Raw genomic sequence first — 19103 nt, forward strand, 5'->3', positions numbered from 1 at the left:
CCACATTTCCCAGATAACCTTTGCAGTGAGGGAGGCTGAATGCAAATGTGTATGTGTGTGTTAATCGCTCAGTCATGTCTGAATCTTTGCAACTCCATGGAATGTAGCTCACCAGGCTCCTCTGTCCATGGAATTCTCCAGACAAGAATACTGGAGTGGGTTGCCATTCCCTTCTGCAGGGAATCTTCCTGACCCAGGGATCAAACCCAGGTCTCCCACATTTCAGGCTGATTGTTTACTATCTGAGCCACCAGGGAAGCCCTGAATACAAATTAGGTTCTGCCAAATAGATGCACTTGCATGAGGCTTGAAGGGCAGAAATGAGGTAGAGGCACTTTGGCTACTTAATGCCGGCAAGCCAGCTGGTGAAGACTTGGTATCAAGAGGCAGCTGCTGCAGCAATTTTGGAAACACCAAGTTTTCTGTAGCAGCTCCGTTTCCTCTTAAAATACTTTGGTCGTTTCTGTTCTCTACTGAGTCCTGACCCATATACTCTCCTCCCCTTGCAGAAATCATGGGCAGTTCCCAGGAGGCCAGGTGTGGGGCTAATTTGGGTCTATCCCATGGACCACAGGGCAGTGATCACTGGGTTTGTTAGGACTTCAGAGCGAAGCGGAGTTCCTTCCCTTACCGCAGTGAACCCAGCACAGCCTCAGCAGCCCACGCTGGACGGTGCTCTGCTGGCCACCTGCAGAGAGCCACTGAAAACCTCTGGGCGGTCTCCTCTCCTTTGACAGAAACCTCTCATGCTTTCTCTGAGTACAAAGACTCCCCTCCCTCGTATTTGGCTGAAAATGTGATATTATCACCACTTTATGCCTTCCAGAGAAGAAAAATATTAAAAATAACAGTTCTTTCTGAATCTGCTGGAAATTCTCTTTTTTAAGAAGAAATTCAATATGAAGTGTTGAAGAATACTTAATTCCTCTTTATTTTTTGCATATGTACTTATATTTTTCTTTCAGAGCCTGCGAGGCTGTAAATTCTACTCCCCTCACAATTTTTCATAGAACCTTAGGGTTGCGAGGGACTGTAGGCATCATGTTCATCAGCGTGTAAGTAGGGGATGCATTTTATCAAACAGATTTTTCTGGGGATACCTACAGATAAAACAGAAGCAGAGCTGCCTGGTTAAAGTGAGGATGGCCTGACTGTGCGCCCACCCCCTCAACTTCTTCAGAGCCCAGCTAATTCTTTCCCTCCTAAAATGATTCCTGGCTGTGGGGTCTGTGCAGAGTCACTAGAACTATGAGACCACAGTTGAAAACTCATTTTATGGAAGGGAAACTGAGGCCCAGAGAGGTATGGTGACTTGCTCAAAGTCACACAGATTCTATGTGACAAATCTAAGATTCAAGCCCAGATCTTCCTGCAACAACTTAGGCCAAAGATCTTCTCCTTAAAACTTATTGCCTCTAGTTTCTAGGCTTTAAGGAGTAGCTGAAGTCCCATCTTCATTGCACCACCTCACCTGACCATCGAAGCCCACACTGACTGCTGCTATCTTAGGTTCTGCTAATTCTTACTACCTGGGTCTCTCACCAGGCATTCCCTCCTTTTTTATCTTTTTTACTCTTTTTCTTCATTCTCCTCTGAGATTTAAAATTCCTGTAGATATATCCCCCACATCTACTTCTGAATACACCAGAGAACACCATAGGTACTCCCAGAACACTATCCATAAATATTGATTGAAACTGTGAGTAGCAAAGATTTTATCTGTTTCCCAATATATATTTTTCCATTATTCCTATTAATTCTAGAATCTCCTACCATGAAGTTGGCTTCCCTGGTGGCTCAGATAGTAAAACATCTGCCTACAATGTGGGAGACCCAGGTTCGATCCCTGGGTTGGGAAGATCCCCTGGAGAAGGAAATGGCAACCCACTCCAACACCCTTGCCTGGAAAATTCATGGACAGAGGAGCCTGGTAAAGTTGGACACGACTGAGTGAATTCACTTCACTTTCACCATGAAGTTTAATTGAACACATGGCTGCCTGGTTAGAAATTATATTTCCCAGCCTCCTTTGCAGCCAGGTATGACAGGTGTGGCTGATGAAATGTGAACAGAAGTAATGTGTACAACTTCTGAGTCATCTCCTTAAAAAGAAACCACTGCCCTCCTCCTTCTCTTCCTCCTCTTTCTTCCTCTTCTTTCCCCTTGGACTTGGTTGTTGTGATGAAGTAACTTCAAACACGTGGAAAAGGGCAGTGCTCTAGGGGATGATGAAGCCAAAAGATATAAGGAACCACGATGCCCAGATAACTTTGTGGAGCAGCACCACCCCAGTCTACCCACCTCCCTCAGGACTCTTACCTGAAAAAAAAGAAAAATGTTTATCTTGTTGAACCTCTTTGTTACAGCAGCTTGTGTGTGTGCTCAGTCATGTCCTAATCTTTGCAACCCCATGGACTGTAGCCCGCCAGGCTCATCCATCCATGGAATTTCCCAGGCAAGCATACTGGAGTGGGTTGCCATTTGCTCCTCCCAGGGATCTTCCCAACCAGGGATCGAACCAATGTCTCTTGCATCTCCTGCATTGGCAGGCAGATTCTTTACCACTGTGCCACCTGGGGAGCCTACAGCAGTTCACCACGTTCCTTAATATAATGCAACTATGACAATACCTGCCATCCTAGTTTGCTTTGCTTTGTGATAACCAAACCAGATCATACATACAGTACATATTGTAAAATATTAAGTAAAATTTCAATATAAAATGTCATTGGACCTAAAACAGAAAAGACACATTACATTGTGCCTGACTCCTCTATCAGTGGACAGGATGCCTACCATGTACAAGGGATGGAAAAGGATGTTAATACCAAGAGCAGACATCCTCAGGCATCTATGTCATCTCATTCCATCATCCCAATAATCCAATGAAGGGAGTATTTTCATTCACATCACAGGTGAGGAAACTGAAACACAAGGTTAACTCCCTTGTGCACATTAATCGCCCCTGGGGAACAGCTCAGCATAATTGTTCCCAGGTCCGTCTGTTCCAGAAACGGTGCTCTTCTCTTTCCACTGCCCAGGGCTTAGCACCAGACCCTGTGGCTGCTGCCTTCAAAGACCTCACAGCCCACATGAAAACAGATTCACAAGCAACTGACTCTCCCACAAGGCAGAATGAGGTGAGCATTGTCACAGAGGCCAGAATGCAGGGGCCTTGGTGGAAGGTGTGATGGATTCTAACCTGGGGGATGAGAAAGGATTTTTGCAGAGGAATTCCCATTTGCACTGACCTTTAAGAAACTGGTAGAAGTAGATAAACAAAGAAGAAAGACATGACCCAGCGAGGGACCAGCATGAACCAAAGAGATAGGAAAGCCGAGTCCATGCGGGAAATGATGAGTGGCCTGTAAGAAGGCCCTGTGGGGCAGGGGACATGGGGCTGAAAGGTAGACCAAGACCAGACCAGCCTTGTGCACCAGAAAAGAACTGAAATTCTGCTTTTTAGGCAACAAGAAACCACAGATGCCTGAGGAGGGATGTCAGGAACAGGCGTGCCAGCAGCAGGCAGGAGAAAAGGCCAAGTGCTCAGACGACTACAGAACCATCCAGACAGCAGCTGCCAGGGGCCTGGATGGCAGGCAGTGGGCAGACATAGCAGATGTAGCAAGGCGACGGCCCCCAGGGCCACCAGCCGCTTGTGGGGAGGGTCACTGGCACATTGAATCTGAGCAGCCAGTGACAAGCCTGTGTGTAGAGTCTCTTCACAAAATTGGCTACAATTCTCATCTCCCACGTGGCACTAGTGGTAAAATACCTGCCTGCTAATTCAGGAGACTTCAAAGACTTGGATTTGATCCCCAGGTTGGGAAGAGCCCCTGGAGGAGGGCATGGCAACCCACTCCAGTACTCTTGCCTGGAGAATCCCCTTGGACAGAGAAGCCTAGTGAGAGACAAGTCCATGGGGTCGCAGAGTCAGACACGACTGAAGTGACTTAGCACATCCTCATCTCCAATTTTCTACTCAAACTACCATTTTCTGTTTTCACTTTCAGTTAAAAGGATTATTTTGGGGTTTGGGGGGATGTACATGCATCTTGTGTGCTATAATTAAGGTAAAACAAAAATCAAGACCTTGGAGCCCGAGTCCCCCCCACAGGGGCACACACAGGACCACAGTCCTTCCCCGTGTGGCCCTCAGTTCCCACAGCTCCCTTGATTTAAAGTCAAACTCCCACCAACACGCACAAAAAATAAATTCCACAGTAAAAATAAACTGCATCTCCGCTTGTCATGCACCGTGGCTGTTTTCAGGCATGTGTGCTCTTGGGGAACTGGTTGAGCATCCCTACAGAAGGCTGTGGTAAATAACAAGAGTTCTAAGGAAAGCCCTGATCGCAGATTCCCTGGAGCTGTGAGGAGGAAGGGGCAAACCATGATGGAGAGTGTTTGTATAACCCTCCTGCACCCTCTCACCCTGACACACATTGAGCTTTCTCTTTCATGATTGTTTTAGCCTCTTTTTCCCTTCCAACCACCGACCACTCAATTCTTTGAGGGAAAATTAACATTCATTATGCAATTTATCTCTCTCCTTTTAATCCAGCATGCCTGTCTCCAAGGTCCCTACTCAATAATTAATGTTTGTTCTCATTTCCCATTCTCCAGAGCATCTATTCTTGAACTGTAGGGTCAACAATTAACACTAATTATGGCTTTTTCTCTCTCTAGTGTTGCCTCTCAGAATCCCAAGTTGCCCTGCTCAGCCTAGGATATGTGTATGCTTGTGGCTGCGTGCGTGCAATGACGGGGTGGGAAAGCGCCAAGGAGCAGGCTTTTCCAAGCCCCACCATGGTTTAGCAAATCAGCAAAACCAAACATTCTTTTCTGGCAGTGTCTCTGGTATATGTATTATCAGTAATGAGACGATGAAGCATATAAATACAAACATGTATAGGGAAATGAGTGGGGGCGGGGGAGTTAGATAGGTCTCAAAATCTTTTTCAGATGTATTTGATTCTCTATGACCTTCTTCCTCCCTATTTTCTATCTTTCTGATATCTCACACCTTTGTCTCTCTGACAAACAGACACACACACACACATACTTCTCATTAAAAGACCCGTTTCAGATCCACTCAGCTGATCTCCTTGCTATCTGTTACCTCTCCCCTAACTGCCTTTCTCTGGCCTGTTATCCTAACCCTCTTCAGCCATTATTTTAACTAGTTTTCATTTTGACTGACAAGGGCAGCTAGGAGAATATTTCTCATCCAGAGTGACTCTGAAGAGTTTGCAAAAAAAATTCATCAGGGCTGTACAAAAGCCTGTCTGTCTTTCTGGCTGGGATCAGATGGGCTAGAAGCCCTCCTGTCTCCCTGGTCCAACCCTTGAATTTGGCTACAGCTGGAGGCGGGGGCTCCCCACGCTTGTCTGTCATCCCCCCGTCGCTGTCCCCACTGGGGCCCTCATGGCACATCTGCTGTTCAGATCTGGGCATCTCCTCACAGCGGGTGTCAGGAGTTAACTGTTTCATGTTCTTGTTCTGTCGCAGGTTCGCCTCTCCGAATTTACACGTCACAGTATCTACGGGATTTCACCCTCAACACCTCAAATAAGAATATTATTATTTCTTCCATGCTTTTTAAATTCTAGATCAGCCTTCCCTCAATGATGGCATGTAAGGGTTTTCAAAACTATTTAATTCATTAGGAGACCTAGGCATCAAGCCATCCCACTGTGTTTTCCCCCGCCTTGGGGTAAGGAAAATAGCTTTTTTGCAAGACTTTTTTCATAGACTCAGGTAAAACCCTTATTGTTTTTCAGCCTATGAATCTGTCAGTTCAAATGCCAGCCACGGAGAGGAGGAATCTAGTATTCAACATCTATTAAAAGGTAAGATTTCCCCCTAAAGAGTCACTTCTGCTTCTCCTCTGGGTTATTGGACTCATATACATTTTATTTCATACCCAGACCTCCAGAAGCACACAGTTTCTCCCCAAATATAGCAGTAAGTAGGAAATAAGATTCCTTTCATAGAAAGTCTGAGAAATACAGCATCCTCTAGAGTTACTCATGGGCAGTCCTGTTGCTGTGGTATGAGTGTAAATATTAGGAGAGAAGAAAAGTCAGACCAAATGCCTGTGCTGAGCTGGCTCCCAAAGGAGAATTTGCACACATGTCCTGTGGGTTTTGCAGACCAAACGCTGCACAGTTCACATTATAATGAGGTGAGTATTGCCTCCCAGGGTTGGGCATGGTTCAAATTTCACATCCACAAACTAAAAAACTATCCGGAAAAGGTTCTCGGGCTTGTGTTCTAAATGCAGGAGTGAGGTCAGTTCTGCCTCTTCCATGCTTACTTTTCCATTTCGTTTCCCCCATGGAGAAATAAGCAAAAACTGGAAGTATAGGTTTGACTTTGAAGCTCATCTTCCAGCTGCTGCGACTGTTGCTTCTGCTTCAAACCAGGGGGAAGGATGATTATGTAAAGATTTTTCTCTCACTCCTAAAAATAGTCTTTGATTAATAGAGAAATGTGTGTGGTCTTCCTCACTGCTTATTTTGGGACAGGCAGGCATGAATCCTGCATGAGAGACCTGCTATAGCAACAGGAAGCGAGGCCACAGACAGAGGGCTGGAGCCAGATGGGTGGAGGGCACTGGTTTTGCTAGAGACGGCAAAATTCAAAGGACAAAAGCACTGTCACATGCTTGCCAATGTCAAAATCTGTAAGCAGAGGAACACCAGAGAGCCCGGCATTGGTCCTCTCGCCATTCTCCTTGGGGGGACATCCTGATCATGGTGGGAAGAGTGCCGAGGCCAGTTGTGTTCATTCTCACTTGTTGGGCTGGAACTGGGCCAAAGAAGCTCTTCATAGGAGCCCTCCAGGGAAGGATGAGGACGATGAAGATGAGAACTACCATCGCTATCTGTCTTCCACACGCCAAACACTGTGATGAATGTTCCACATTCATTAGATCACATCATCATCATAGCAATGATCAGAGGTAATTTCTATCATTGTCCTCACTTTTCATCTAAGACAAGGTGGCTCAGAGAGGTGAAGTGATTAGCTGAAGGCCATACAGCTAACTGGTGAAGCTGGGATCTGAACCACAGGAACCTGTATTTTTAAGACTATGCATGGTTAGTGGTGATGTCAGGCTAAACACGCATGTTTCCTAGACTTACAGAGAACAGACTTGTGCTTGCCAAGGGGGAGCAGGGGTGGGGAAGAAGGATTGGGAGTTTGGGATTAGCAGAGGGAAACTATTGTATAGACAGTGGATAAACAACAAGGTCCTACCGTATAGCACAGGGTACTATATTCAATATTCTGTGAGAAACCATAATAGAAAAGAATATTGTGTTTATATACATATATAAACACATATATAATCACTTTATTGTAAGGTGGAAATTAACACAACATTGTAAATCAACTATACTTAAATAAAATGTAAAATAGAATAGACAGGTATGTGTCTGCCTAACATACAAGAGCTTAGGAAGTTCCTGACTTAATAATGACTCACACTAATAAATGATTTCTGTTGCACATCCTTTTCACCTTTCAATGACCCTTACTCAGCATCAGACACTTTTTTGTGGATAACACCAAAAATGATTTACAACTTTTAGAGATATAGAAAGAAGTTGAAACAAAGTCAGAACAGTTTAGGAGAACCAAACTCCCAAGATAGATTATCAAGCCAGATAAGCCTGTTTACAGGGTAGCTCTCCAGATCAAAAATATTCTTCCTAATATGGCCGAAAATGGTACAGTTTCACTTCACTCTGTTAAAATCTCACTAATAATAGATTCACTTTGAATTCTGAAGTAGTCTCTTAAAAGGTTGATACTTCTGAGAAGCTTACAGTCATTCACACTTTAGTAAAAATGTGTTTAATCGGGTAACTGTCCTCTCACAACCTGGTAAGAACAGCTGCCCTGAGGGACTAAAAATTCTGATGGGATGGAAACAAAGTTGGAGAATTTGGGAATAAGTGGAGCTTTAAGAGTTGAAATATTCCTGGTAGCTGTGGTACATTGGAGGGCTTGGATGAACAGGAAAATATTAGCTAAATGGAAAAAGAGATTCAAAAAGAAAAGTATAGGAAGGGAAATGGTAAAGTGCCAAAGACAAACCTGAGCTATTTCAGAACAGCCCCATGGCAAGCTTTGTATCCAGGGGAAGGAAAGAAAACTTTTAATTCCTTCTCTTTTCTATTCCTAGTAACTGAAAGACCTTAGGCTAATGCAAATCTCTCTCTCATTTCCAAGCTTTTGAACACACTGTTCCCTTTGCCTGGAGCATAATTCCTCATCTCCTTCAGTCCTCTGACATTTGTTTAATTGTGGCAAAATACACAGGAAATAAAATTTGCCATCTTAACAATTTTTAAGTGTACACTTCAGTAGTGTTCGGTAGATTCACATTGTTGTGTAACCAGTCTCCAGAACTCTTTTTATCTTGCAAAACTGAAAGTCTATCCCCGTTAAATGACAACTCCCATTCCGATGGGACTACCCATAGAAGCATAGAGTACCTGCTTCGGGGCTTAGAGTAGAGGAAACTTATTTGTTCCCTTGATTTGCTCAAAGACCTTAACAAAAAATTCTTACATCTCTTTAAGCCTAACACTCCCCATTTGTTTTTAAGAAAATAGATGTAACACTACTCTGAAAATACCAGATAGCCGCTGGGATTGAGTTTTAAAGAGCAATTTAAAACATCTATTCATCGGAATCTATAGAGCTTTAACGACTTTTTGTTTTCTTGGCCGTTTGGTTTTAAGGAATAGTTTTTATGGTAATTGTGCCACATATAGATGTAGTTTTGATGTGTTTGTGGGAGAAGGTAAGCTCCACGTCCTTCTTTTCTGCCATCTAGATCTCTGCCCCAAGGAATATTTTCAGATAAAAATGATAGGATTTTTAAAAATTATATAGATGACAGACTTTAGGTATTTGTGTACTTGAAGGACAGTTTTGACTATTTGCAAATGACTTCAGAAGTCAGGGACACATACAATCTATCATTTTACAGAGGTAAGAAGTCAAATTATAGGTATGGCCAGGCTAGGAGATAGAAGCTAGTGAGTACACTAAAACAATCTCAGCCTTGTGGTCTATATTCATTGTAACATCTGCAGGAGCTCTTGGGAAGTTAATTTTTTTAAAAGAAGAACACTAAAAAAATAAATAAATAAATAAAAGAAGAACACTGTTTGCTTGTTTGGGGCTGTATTGGGTCTTCGTTGCTGCCCACAGGCTTTCTCTAGTTGCAATGAGCTGGGGTTACTCTTCCTTGTGGTACACAGGCTTCTCATTGAGTGGCTTCTTTTGTTGCCAAGCACATCTTCTAGGCTTCAGTAGTTGTAGCACGTAGGCTTTAGTTGGGGTTCTCAGGCTCTAGAGCACAGGCTCAATAATTGTGGCACATGGGCTTAGTTGCTCCGGGGCATGTGAAATCTTTCGAGACAAGGAATCGAACCTGTGTCCCCTACATTGGCAGGTGAATTTTTATCCACTATACCACCAGGGAAGTAAGTTCTTGATTTTTTTTAACGGCCCTAAAAAGTATACCAACTGCTGTGACTGGTAATGGAATTAAGAGAAAGTGAAGTGGTCTAACAATTTGAGGATTCTCTGCCAAAAAATAGTTTTATAAATCATTCAAATCCTATATATCTATCAACTCATTAAGAGTCTGAAGAGCTCCCCCTCTTTCTTCATTTTTAGTTTAGCTTTACTGGGGATGTGATACACACTAGGAGTATTCACAAATCTAAGGATTCTTGGAATGCTCAGGAAGTGTACTTTCTATAGTGCAGGATCCACTGTCCATTAAGTGTATGACATGCATGAGGGATCAGGGCCTTGCTCAAGCAGTGAAGTCATGCTTAGCACAATGCACTTTAAGGCTGGTATGGATTTCAAGATGTCTCGGTGTGTGTGTGTGTCTGTGTGTGTGTGTGTCTGTGTGTGTGTGTGTGTGTGTGTGTGTATCAGCTGTAATAAAGTTAAGAATATTAAGTTTTGTCCTGTCAGAGTGATTAAAAAATGATAACTTTTATTAACTAATAATCCATAAATACTGTTTTCTGTTCCATTACTCTCCAGACATTTGTGTTACCTTCTCATAAAAAGGATGATAAAGAAGTATGAGGTCTTCTTAGGGATTTTTTTCTCCTGGTTTCTCTCTTGCTTCCTTCACACATCTCCCTATGGCCTGAGGATTTACATTTGCTGTCATCTTCATTCCTAGAAATCCCTCACTTGAAAATTAATGAAGACACCAGCATCAGAACATGTCCAATGGAAAGAATTAGTGCATCTGTTTTACGGGACACATAAAGATTGCTCATTCATTCATCCAACAAACACTGATAGACCATCTACTAATGCCAAATAATGTGCTGGGCATAAGAGTTGAGAGAGAAAGTCCATGCCTTAAAGTCATCCAGACTAGTGGAGTGTGCTGAGAGCACATGGGGAGTACATGCTAACTCAGTCTGGGGGTTAAGAAGGCTGAGTTTCTAAGGATATAGATAGGAACTAGCTATATCAAAGATGAAAGAATGCTCCAGGAAAAGGGACCATAAGAAGGTTAGAAAGCATGGTGGCATGGGAGAAATGTAAGTAGCTCGTAGTGCCTGGACCTCAGGGTACATTTAAGAGAGGAAGTGGTGAGAAATGCAGCTGGTTGGGTAGACAGGAGCAGATCAGAAAGGCTCATAGGTAGCAACTAAGAAATTTCTCCTAAAGGCTGTGAGATCCTGTTTACACACAAACTGACATAACCAGGTTTTTATTTTAGAGAAATGACTCTCCCAACTATGTAGACAATGGATTGAGCAGGGTAAGACCAGAGATCTACACTTGCTTGACAGCAAGTGTCCAAGGACAGTATTTTCCGCAGAATATTGAACCGAATTGATTGGTCACTCTGTATGTAGCTCCACCTTCAGCCTCTTCTTTGAATTCCCTTCTTCCATGCCATCTTCTACCACAAGTATCCTTATTAGTCATATGATGTATGTCAATTGGAGAATTTCTAGTGTAGTTGATATTTTATTGCTACACAACTTGAATTTCAATTTGCCTTCCATCTGGGGCTTGGTAAACTGCCATGCACCTTTGGACCTCTCCATAAAAAGTAATTTATGAACGTTTGAGAGAAGTTGGTATTCCCAAAGCTAGACTCTTGAGACTGAGTTAGCCTTGGTCTAAGAAGATATAAGTAAGTAAAAAAAGTTATTTCAAATTGGAAGAAAAATAATGTCCTTGCATTTAACTAGACATTTCCATATTTAAACCCAGACTGACTCATATCTTCTACATCTGTCTACTTGGCTCCTTTAATAGAGCTCCCTGGGGTACATCTTTAGGCTGGAGACTTTCACAGGTCTTAAGCAACTGTTTGATATGCCCATCTCATCCTCCTCCTCATCCAGGAAGATTTAAAGTGAAAACGTATAGCATAAACAAGACCTTAAATCTTGTTCCAAGAATTTGCTAATGACAATACCAAAAGGCCATCTTGGGTCTTGATCTCCTGCATTAAACAAACAGGTTCAAGATTTATTATAACACAACAAAAGCTCTACAGGTCATAGGCATCTTGAGTCATATCATAGAAAATAAAGTATTTTTAGATACTATTCTTAAGGAAAGGTCAGCAGGGCTATGTAAAGGGGCCAGTATTATCCTTCCTTTTATGGTTTTGTTTCTACTGGAAAGAATTTTTTTTTAACAATCTGGAATTTGCCTTTGCATTTTTCATTTTTGACCAAAAACACAAAACCATGAAGGTATGAAGGCTAACTCTTAAGCCTCCTCCCACTGGTTTCTGCTGCAAGTCCACATGCAAAGCTGTGGGAAGGCAAAAGTACTTTCTGAGATCTATTTGGCATTGGATCAGATCAGATCAGTCACTCAGTCGTGTCCGACTCTTTGCCACCCCATGAATCGCAGCACGCCAGGCCTCCCTGTCCATCACCAACTCCCGGAGTTCACTCAGACTCATGTCCATCAAGTCAGTGATGCCATCCAGCCATCTCATCCTCTGTCGTCCCCTTCTCCTCTTGCCCCCAATCCCTCCCAGCATCAGAGTCTTTTCCAATGAGTCAACTCTTCGCATGGGATGGCCAAAGTACTGGAGTTTCAGCTTTAGCATCATTCCTTCCAAAGAAATCCCAGGGCTGATCTCCTTCAGAATGGACTGTTTGGATCTCCTTGCAGTCCAAGGGACTCTCAAGAGTCTTCTCCAACACCACAGCTCAAAAGCATCAATTCTTCCACACTCAGCCTTCTTCACAGTCCAACTCTCACATCCATACATGACCACAGGAAAAACCATAGCCTTGACTAGACAAACCTTTGTTGGCAAAGTAATGTCTCTGCTTTTCAATATGCTATCTAGTTTGGTCATAACTTTCCTTCCAAGGAGTAACCATCTTCTACTTTCATGGCTGCAATCACCATCTGCAGTGATTTTGGAGCCCAGAAAAATAAAGTCTGACACTGTTTCCACTGTTTCCCCATCTATTTCCCATGAAGTGATGGGACCGGATGCCATGATCTTGGTACATCCCCTCAATGATGAACCACTGCAAGTTATGGGGGCAGTTCCGTGAATGAACATTAGCGGTCAAAGGGAACTCACGCCTCAGGAACAGCATGGTGGAAAAAGACGCTATGCATAATTTAAGAGGCTCCTGCCAGCACTTTTGATAGCTCCTGCCCTTGTATCCACCAAGCATTTGACCCCTTTGGAGCCTGCAGGTCTGACATTCTCTCACAAGAACTGACACACAACTGGGAAGGAATCAGGTGGCCCACTCTGCCTGATAAGGCGACTTTCAGTCTCTATTTTGATATCAGATGAGCATCCTATACCAAGAGAAATAAGTATTCTGAAACAATCAGAATAAATATAGCCATGTTTCATTTTTATTTAAAACAATAAACAACAACTTGGGAATTAAACATGGCCAGCATAGGTTGAGAAGGCAATGGCAACCCACTCCAGTACTCTTGCCTGGAAAATCCCAAGGACAGAGGAGCCTGGTGGGCTGCAGTCCATAGGGTCGCTAAGAGTCGGACATGACTGAGCAAGTTCACTCTCACTTTTCACTTTCATGAATTGGAGAAGGAAATGGTAACCCACTCCAGTGTTCTTGCCTGGAGAATCCCAGGGATGCTGGAGCCTGGTGGGCTGACGTCTATGGGGTCGCACAGAGTAGGACACGACTGAAGCAACTTAGCAGCAGCAACATAGGTTGAACAGCAACAACAATAACATAGATTGAAATTGAAGGAAATTTTTAATTTATTTTTATTTGTAATTGAAGGATAATTGCTTTACAATATGGTGTTGGTTTCTGCCATACATCAACATGAATCAGGCCTAGGTATACGTAGATCCAGGGCTTCCCAGTAAAGAACCCACTTGCCAATACAGTAGACATAAGAGACGTGAGTTGGATCCCTGGGTTGGGAAGGTCCCCTGGAGGAGGGCATGGCAACCCACTCCAGTATGCTTGCATAGAGCATCCCCATGAACAGAGAAGGCTGGCAGGCTATCGTTCATAAGGTTGCAAAGAGTCGGACATGACTGAGCAACTAACGCTTTCACTCACTTTCATCTGTTTTACCTATGGTAGCGTATAGTATATATTTCCATTCTACTCTCGAAATTGAGGGAAATTTTAAGGCACCTATATTGCATGCTAGTATCAGATGCTGTTTACTGCTTTTCAAGTTTTGAGTGCTTGCTGAAGGATCCCATGATTTGAAGAAGGCAAAAGAGGTTTGGCATGAGACCCCACCTAGAAAGGGTCATCTCTGAAATTGCCCGATTATCTGGCAGGAATGCTATCTCCTTGCTAAAAGCCTGCCACTAGATTAATGCTAGCATTTGAAAATCTACTTGGGCCCAATGGCAGGCAGCAGGGGAAGGATGTGTTTTTTGTTTATCTCTTTAGTGGCAGAAATGGTCACCACAAAAGACTCTGAGCCCCCAGTTTCAGGCAGGCCTGAAAGTTGTGTAGTGTGTGGTCTGTGAATGTACACACCAGCTCAGGAATAATGGGAAAAAACTGTGCCTGTATTCACACCCAGCTGCCTGCGATGGTTGATGGGTTAGTCAGTTTCTTCAGCTTGATAAGAGGGGCAGATCCTGCCACATGGTTCAGAGAGGAAGTGTTACCACCCCCATTGCTCTATCTCCCAGGAATGCAATTTGAGTTGTGTCTCCTCCTTGACAGCTTGGACCTCAGTAAATTACCAGGGTCTTGACCCAAGAGATGGAGAAGTCTTAAGCAATTTTTCAGTCTCCTATCTAAAAACGTGTTTACATTTCTTGAACTCTGGCTGACTGATTCATTCTCCTGGTGTTGCAAGAACTTTCCTTATGCATTAGAATTTATAAGTTTCTTTTCTAAGAGACTCATGGTTCCTTCCAAGCCACGGTCAAGTGAACCTCATCGCAACGCAATTTTGTTGGGCTGGATTTGTCCAGAGGATGGATCAGGGCCAAACAGCTGTGATGTGGCAAGATCAAGTGAGGCTAACAGGAGGAGGTGTGAGGTGGAGGGGAAAAGTAGGAGATACTAAGTCAGGAGGTCTGGGTTCAAGTTCTGGTCTTGTGCTCTTTCAAGGTATGGCCTTGAGCCAATCCCATGAAATCACTCTCTGGGCCTCAGTTTCCCTAGTTATCTCAAATAACAAATGTTTTCAATCTGTGCAGAAGCCATTTTCCAGCAAGATAGAACAGCTGAGAAACAACAGAAAAGGGAAAGGGAAAGTCAGCCCACAAAGAAAGAATAGAGGCTTCAGGTCAAAGAGGCAAAGATGCAGAATTGCATATGGCCAGACTCGTCACATAACTACTTAGGAGTAGCAAGTATGTAAAGAACTTTGTGTTGGACACTAGTCCAGTACAAGAGACTAAAATCCTTTTCAGAGGAGCCATGCACTTAGCTGAATCTGTTCCTCAAATAAACATTCCTTTACAGACATGAAATTTACTTTCTTAGGGGAAAAAAAGAAAAACAAAATAAATCCTATCCTCTAGCTGCATGAAGTTTGAGTCTAGCAGTCTTGGACTCAAATCCTTACTCAAAACCTCACTAGTTGCACACCCTTGGGTGGATTACTTTCTCTTTTGAGCCTCAGCCTCCACACCTATAGCAAGTATCACAGCACAGCCATGGAGGGGAGTCGTGAAGGTTACACGCCAGCCCATGCGGTTGTCCATATGTGCCTGCTTCTGGGTGAGCGGCAAGATTTCTGTTAGTCCCCTCCCACCAGCCCCGTTTTGACCCTCGCCTTTGTTTGCTTGTGTTTCCACCTCTCCTATTGCCCCTCCACATAATGAGGAAAAGGGAAGGCTCTGATCTCTCTATCTGGAAGGTTGCAGAAGCATTTTCCTACTTCAGTGAAGTCGGATCATACAAAATTTATATTCAACAGTATCAGCAGATTTTTTTCCATCAATATTTCCTTTTTAATTTCAGCTTTATCTGAATTTTAGTAGCACCAAGAATTTACTTTTGTTCTTTTAAAGAGCAACCAAAACAAGAAAAATAGAATTTGAATATAAGGTCTATAACACTTTGTTAAATGGAGCATTTAGACTGTGCCTATAGAGGTTACATGTGTTATTTGGTAAGTAAATATGAATGCCATAAGCATGTGTGTGTTTATAGTCTTACACATATGAACTAGGTGTGTAGGTGTATGGTATATATAAAAATTCATGAGACCTATATCTGACAACCTTGACCCTTTACTCTCTGATTTTCATCATAGTAAATGCTGAATCCAGAACAGATCTTCATATGAATCTTAATGAGACCTCACCTTTGACTCAAAAGCCAGAGAATCAGGTACAGTATTGATTCTGCATGAGCAAGTGACTGGTAGTCGGGACTTTGAGGTTCTTGTCCCTGCTTGCTATGTGACCCTGGGTGAGATTCTTCACCTCTCTGGGCCTCATTTGCTTCATCACTTAAATGAGACAAGTAGACTATAAAATCACAGAGGTTCCTTAACTCATAGACTTGGAATGTCTTAACTCAACTTGGCCTGTTTTGTCTGGCTCTTCATAAGCGCGAATAAGCTGAAGAGGCCTTTCCCTGACTTCTGCAAAGTCAAAAGGGAACAGGGAAACACAGAAAGGCATCCTCCATGGAGGCAGTGGGGACTAAGACTTTGTGCCAATGGACCCATTTTTTTCCTACTCTATTTCTCATTCCTAATGGGGAGAGAAAAAATAGCAACTAAGAAAAAAATGCAAGGACACTGTGAAGAAAGGAGAAAAATGCTTTATCTGGGTGGATTAAGAATACTTATTAGTGGGACTTCCCTGGTGGTCCAGTGGCTAAGACTCTGAGCTCCCAGTGCAGGGGGCCCAGGTTCGATCCCTGGTCAGGGAGCTAGATCCCACATGCTACAACTAAGACCCAGAGCAGCCAAATAAATAAATAAAATTAAAAAAAAAAAAAAAAAAAAAGAAAGTATACTTACTAGTGATTTGAGGACATATGTTCACAAATATTTATAAATTGGTTCCTTAAAATGAAAGATTTGAAGCTGGCACTGCCTTGAGATTCACTCTAGAGAGACAACTCAGGGTATTTCCTAGAGCTTTGGGGGCCTCAGCAGACGCAGCACAGCCCGGGGCTCTCCCTGCTGAGTGACAGCGGTGGTGGGAGTGAGGAGGTGGGGCCAGGCGGGTGCTGGTGGTTGAGAGATGAACCAACATGGCCTCTATTTCTCCCTTATCTCCAACTTCCTGGCTTTCTCCTCTTCCCTCACACTCATTAAAAAACAGTAATAATAAAAGTAGCTTTGTTTCCCTGTGTGTGCCTAGTTGGTTCTGAGGAAGGACCTGAACTCTCGCTGTTAGGACCCCAGGCCTGGGTCAGGCCTCCCCTGAGCTGAAACACAACTGAGTCGACCCTTCCTGCTACTGAGGAGCCACACAACCAACATTTGCATTTTTTTTAATGTGCCTGTTTTGAAGATACCCTTTATATGGAATGTGAAAGGTTTTCTTCTTCAAGAGAGGCTGTGACAGAGGAAAATATACTGTATTCCAATAATTCCACAACTCCAGAGGCCTTGCAAATACCTCATGTACTCCAAATTCACACAGCCCTGTCGTTATATTCCAGGAGACCTCATATCCCCTGCAATAAGAGTGGCTCAGCCACATCAAATTAAATCCTAGACTGAATTATTAACCTTGCAGCCAGAAAGAGGAACACCAGACCCAGGGTCTTCAACTCTAATCCTGGGTTTCCCCTGTAAGGCTCTGGCAAACCCACTCACTCTGAGACTTGCCCACATCCCCGCTTTGTGAATGGACGGGAGTTGTTCCCACCAGAACCTATTGGTTTGTTCAAGTTGCAGTAGTCTTGCTTCCTTGAGAAGTAGTACCAGAAGGGAAAGCCATCAAGGAAATGTCTAGGAAGTCTCACCAGCCTCCAAACCCAGAGAAAATGGGGGTAAGGTCTGAGAGGGGGAGGTGCCTTCTATGCCTTCCTCACCCCCTTACTTCTTGAGGCTAATGGCTCTTTATTAGATTAATCACTGACTTCAACTTTAACTACTTCCTCAACCTACTCCATGTAAATGGCTAATTTCATGTTTACTATAAAGCATCTGGAAAGGATTTAGAAACAAATTTCTGCCCAGCGGATTTCAGTTATGTACCTTGATGGGCCACTGACAAGCATGGTAGATTCCTTCCACTGTCGCCTTCCCTCTCTGAAGCAGGCTAGGATATCACACAAAATTGATCTTTATCAGCGCCAGCAGTTTCTGCTCTTCTTTCCTTTCCATGAATCCCCACTCCCACCCCTGACTCTGCCCCCCGCCCCGCCCCCTCCCACCACTGGGATCTGACCATATTAGGAGTTCAGTCACATACGATACTTTTACTTTTATATTAGTGTGCTGAGAGGAATCTTTTGGCATCACCATGCTTTAAATGAGAAGTCACACACCTCGATTTGGAAAACAATTTCTGACGGGTGGGTGAGAAAGACAGCCAGACAGCGCTTTGCAGGACGTGCCTGGGTTCCTGGATTTACCCAGTTCTGGAGGCTGCCTCTGGTGCCCCCTAGTGGTTGGATTTTAAAACCTCCGCTGTGCGTTTCCGAAGAGGCGGTGGACGCTGTGGGGATGAGAAGAGTCAGAGAGCTCTTGCCTCTAGCACACAGGATGGCTGCTCTTCCGCACCTGGCCGAGAATCAGGGCCTAGGCGGTAAATCCATAAATAGAGAGGAGTAGCAACCGACGTCAACAACTTCCTAGGAATTGAAGGAGGTGGTTTAGTGGGGAAAGGGTGGGGAGGAAACCTACAAGAGGAAATTCGGAGATGAGAAATGAAAAAAAGAAAAAGGAGACAAGCAGACATGTTTCACTTCCAAGCTCCCATTTCCTCTTTCAAATGAGCTGCTTCCCCACTGTGAACAGAATCAAGTATTTATGAAGGCATTTTTTGCATATTAATAGCTGCATGTGGAACATTTCCAGTTCTGAAGTCCTAAAGGTATGGTGCCCTTTTTTTAATGCAGGTCCTTCAAACTCCTCACAGAATTTGATATTCTTCTTCATATGTATTTTCCTTTCTGCCTTGTGGCTCCTCCTAAGGCATTTCATTTGATTAAGGGAAATTAGTTCCTGGGATACCATCAGAAACGAAGCACTGCTCTTACCTTGGTGGCTGACCTCAATCACTAGAGATTTTCCTCTTCCCCAGGGCTTCTCTATGTAAGAGGCCAAAGGTTGGGTGAGGTGAGCAGAATCTAAAAAGATTATTAAAAGTGTAAATTAAAATTCTATAAGGAAGGGTTAACATATCTATCTTGAGAGGGGAGAAAGTAAAACTTTCTTTAACAAGTAAGAAAAATAATTATAATTGCAGTAACTACAACAGTATTACTATCTATGCTTGGTAAAGATCACATTCAATTTTAAAAGAAAAACATTGGGCTTCTCTGGTGGTCTATTGGTTAAGAATCTGCCTGCCAATGCAGGGGACGCAGTTTCAATTCCTGGTCCCAGAAGATCCCACATGCCACAGAGCATATAAGTCCATGAGCCCCAGCTACTGAAGCCTGAAT

General features: G+C 43.4%; 1 protein-coding gene across 1 annotated transcript in view; it reads left to right on the top strand.

Annotated features, from left to right (window-relative positions):
- Positions 1–19103, top strand: part of KIAA2012 (KIAA2012 ortholog) — a 129118-nt gene that overhangs the window by 41526 nt on the left and 68489 nt on the right. The window contains exons 12-13 of the mRNA XM_006080540.4: positions 5784–5852; positions 15781–15857. Of these exons, the coding sequence (XP_006080602.2) occupies positions 5784–5852; positions 15781–15857 (146 nt within the window). The remainder of the gene's footprint in view (positions 1–5783; positions 5853–15780; positions 15858–19103) is intronic.

Source organism: Bubalus bubalis, chromosome 2, assembly GCF_019923935.1.
Source record: "Bubalus bubalis isolate 160015118507 breed Murrah chromosome 2, NDDB_SH_1, whole genome shotgun sequence".
NCBI lineage: Eukaryota > Metazoa > Chordata > Mammalia > Artiodactyla > Bovidae > Bubalus > Bubalus bubalis.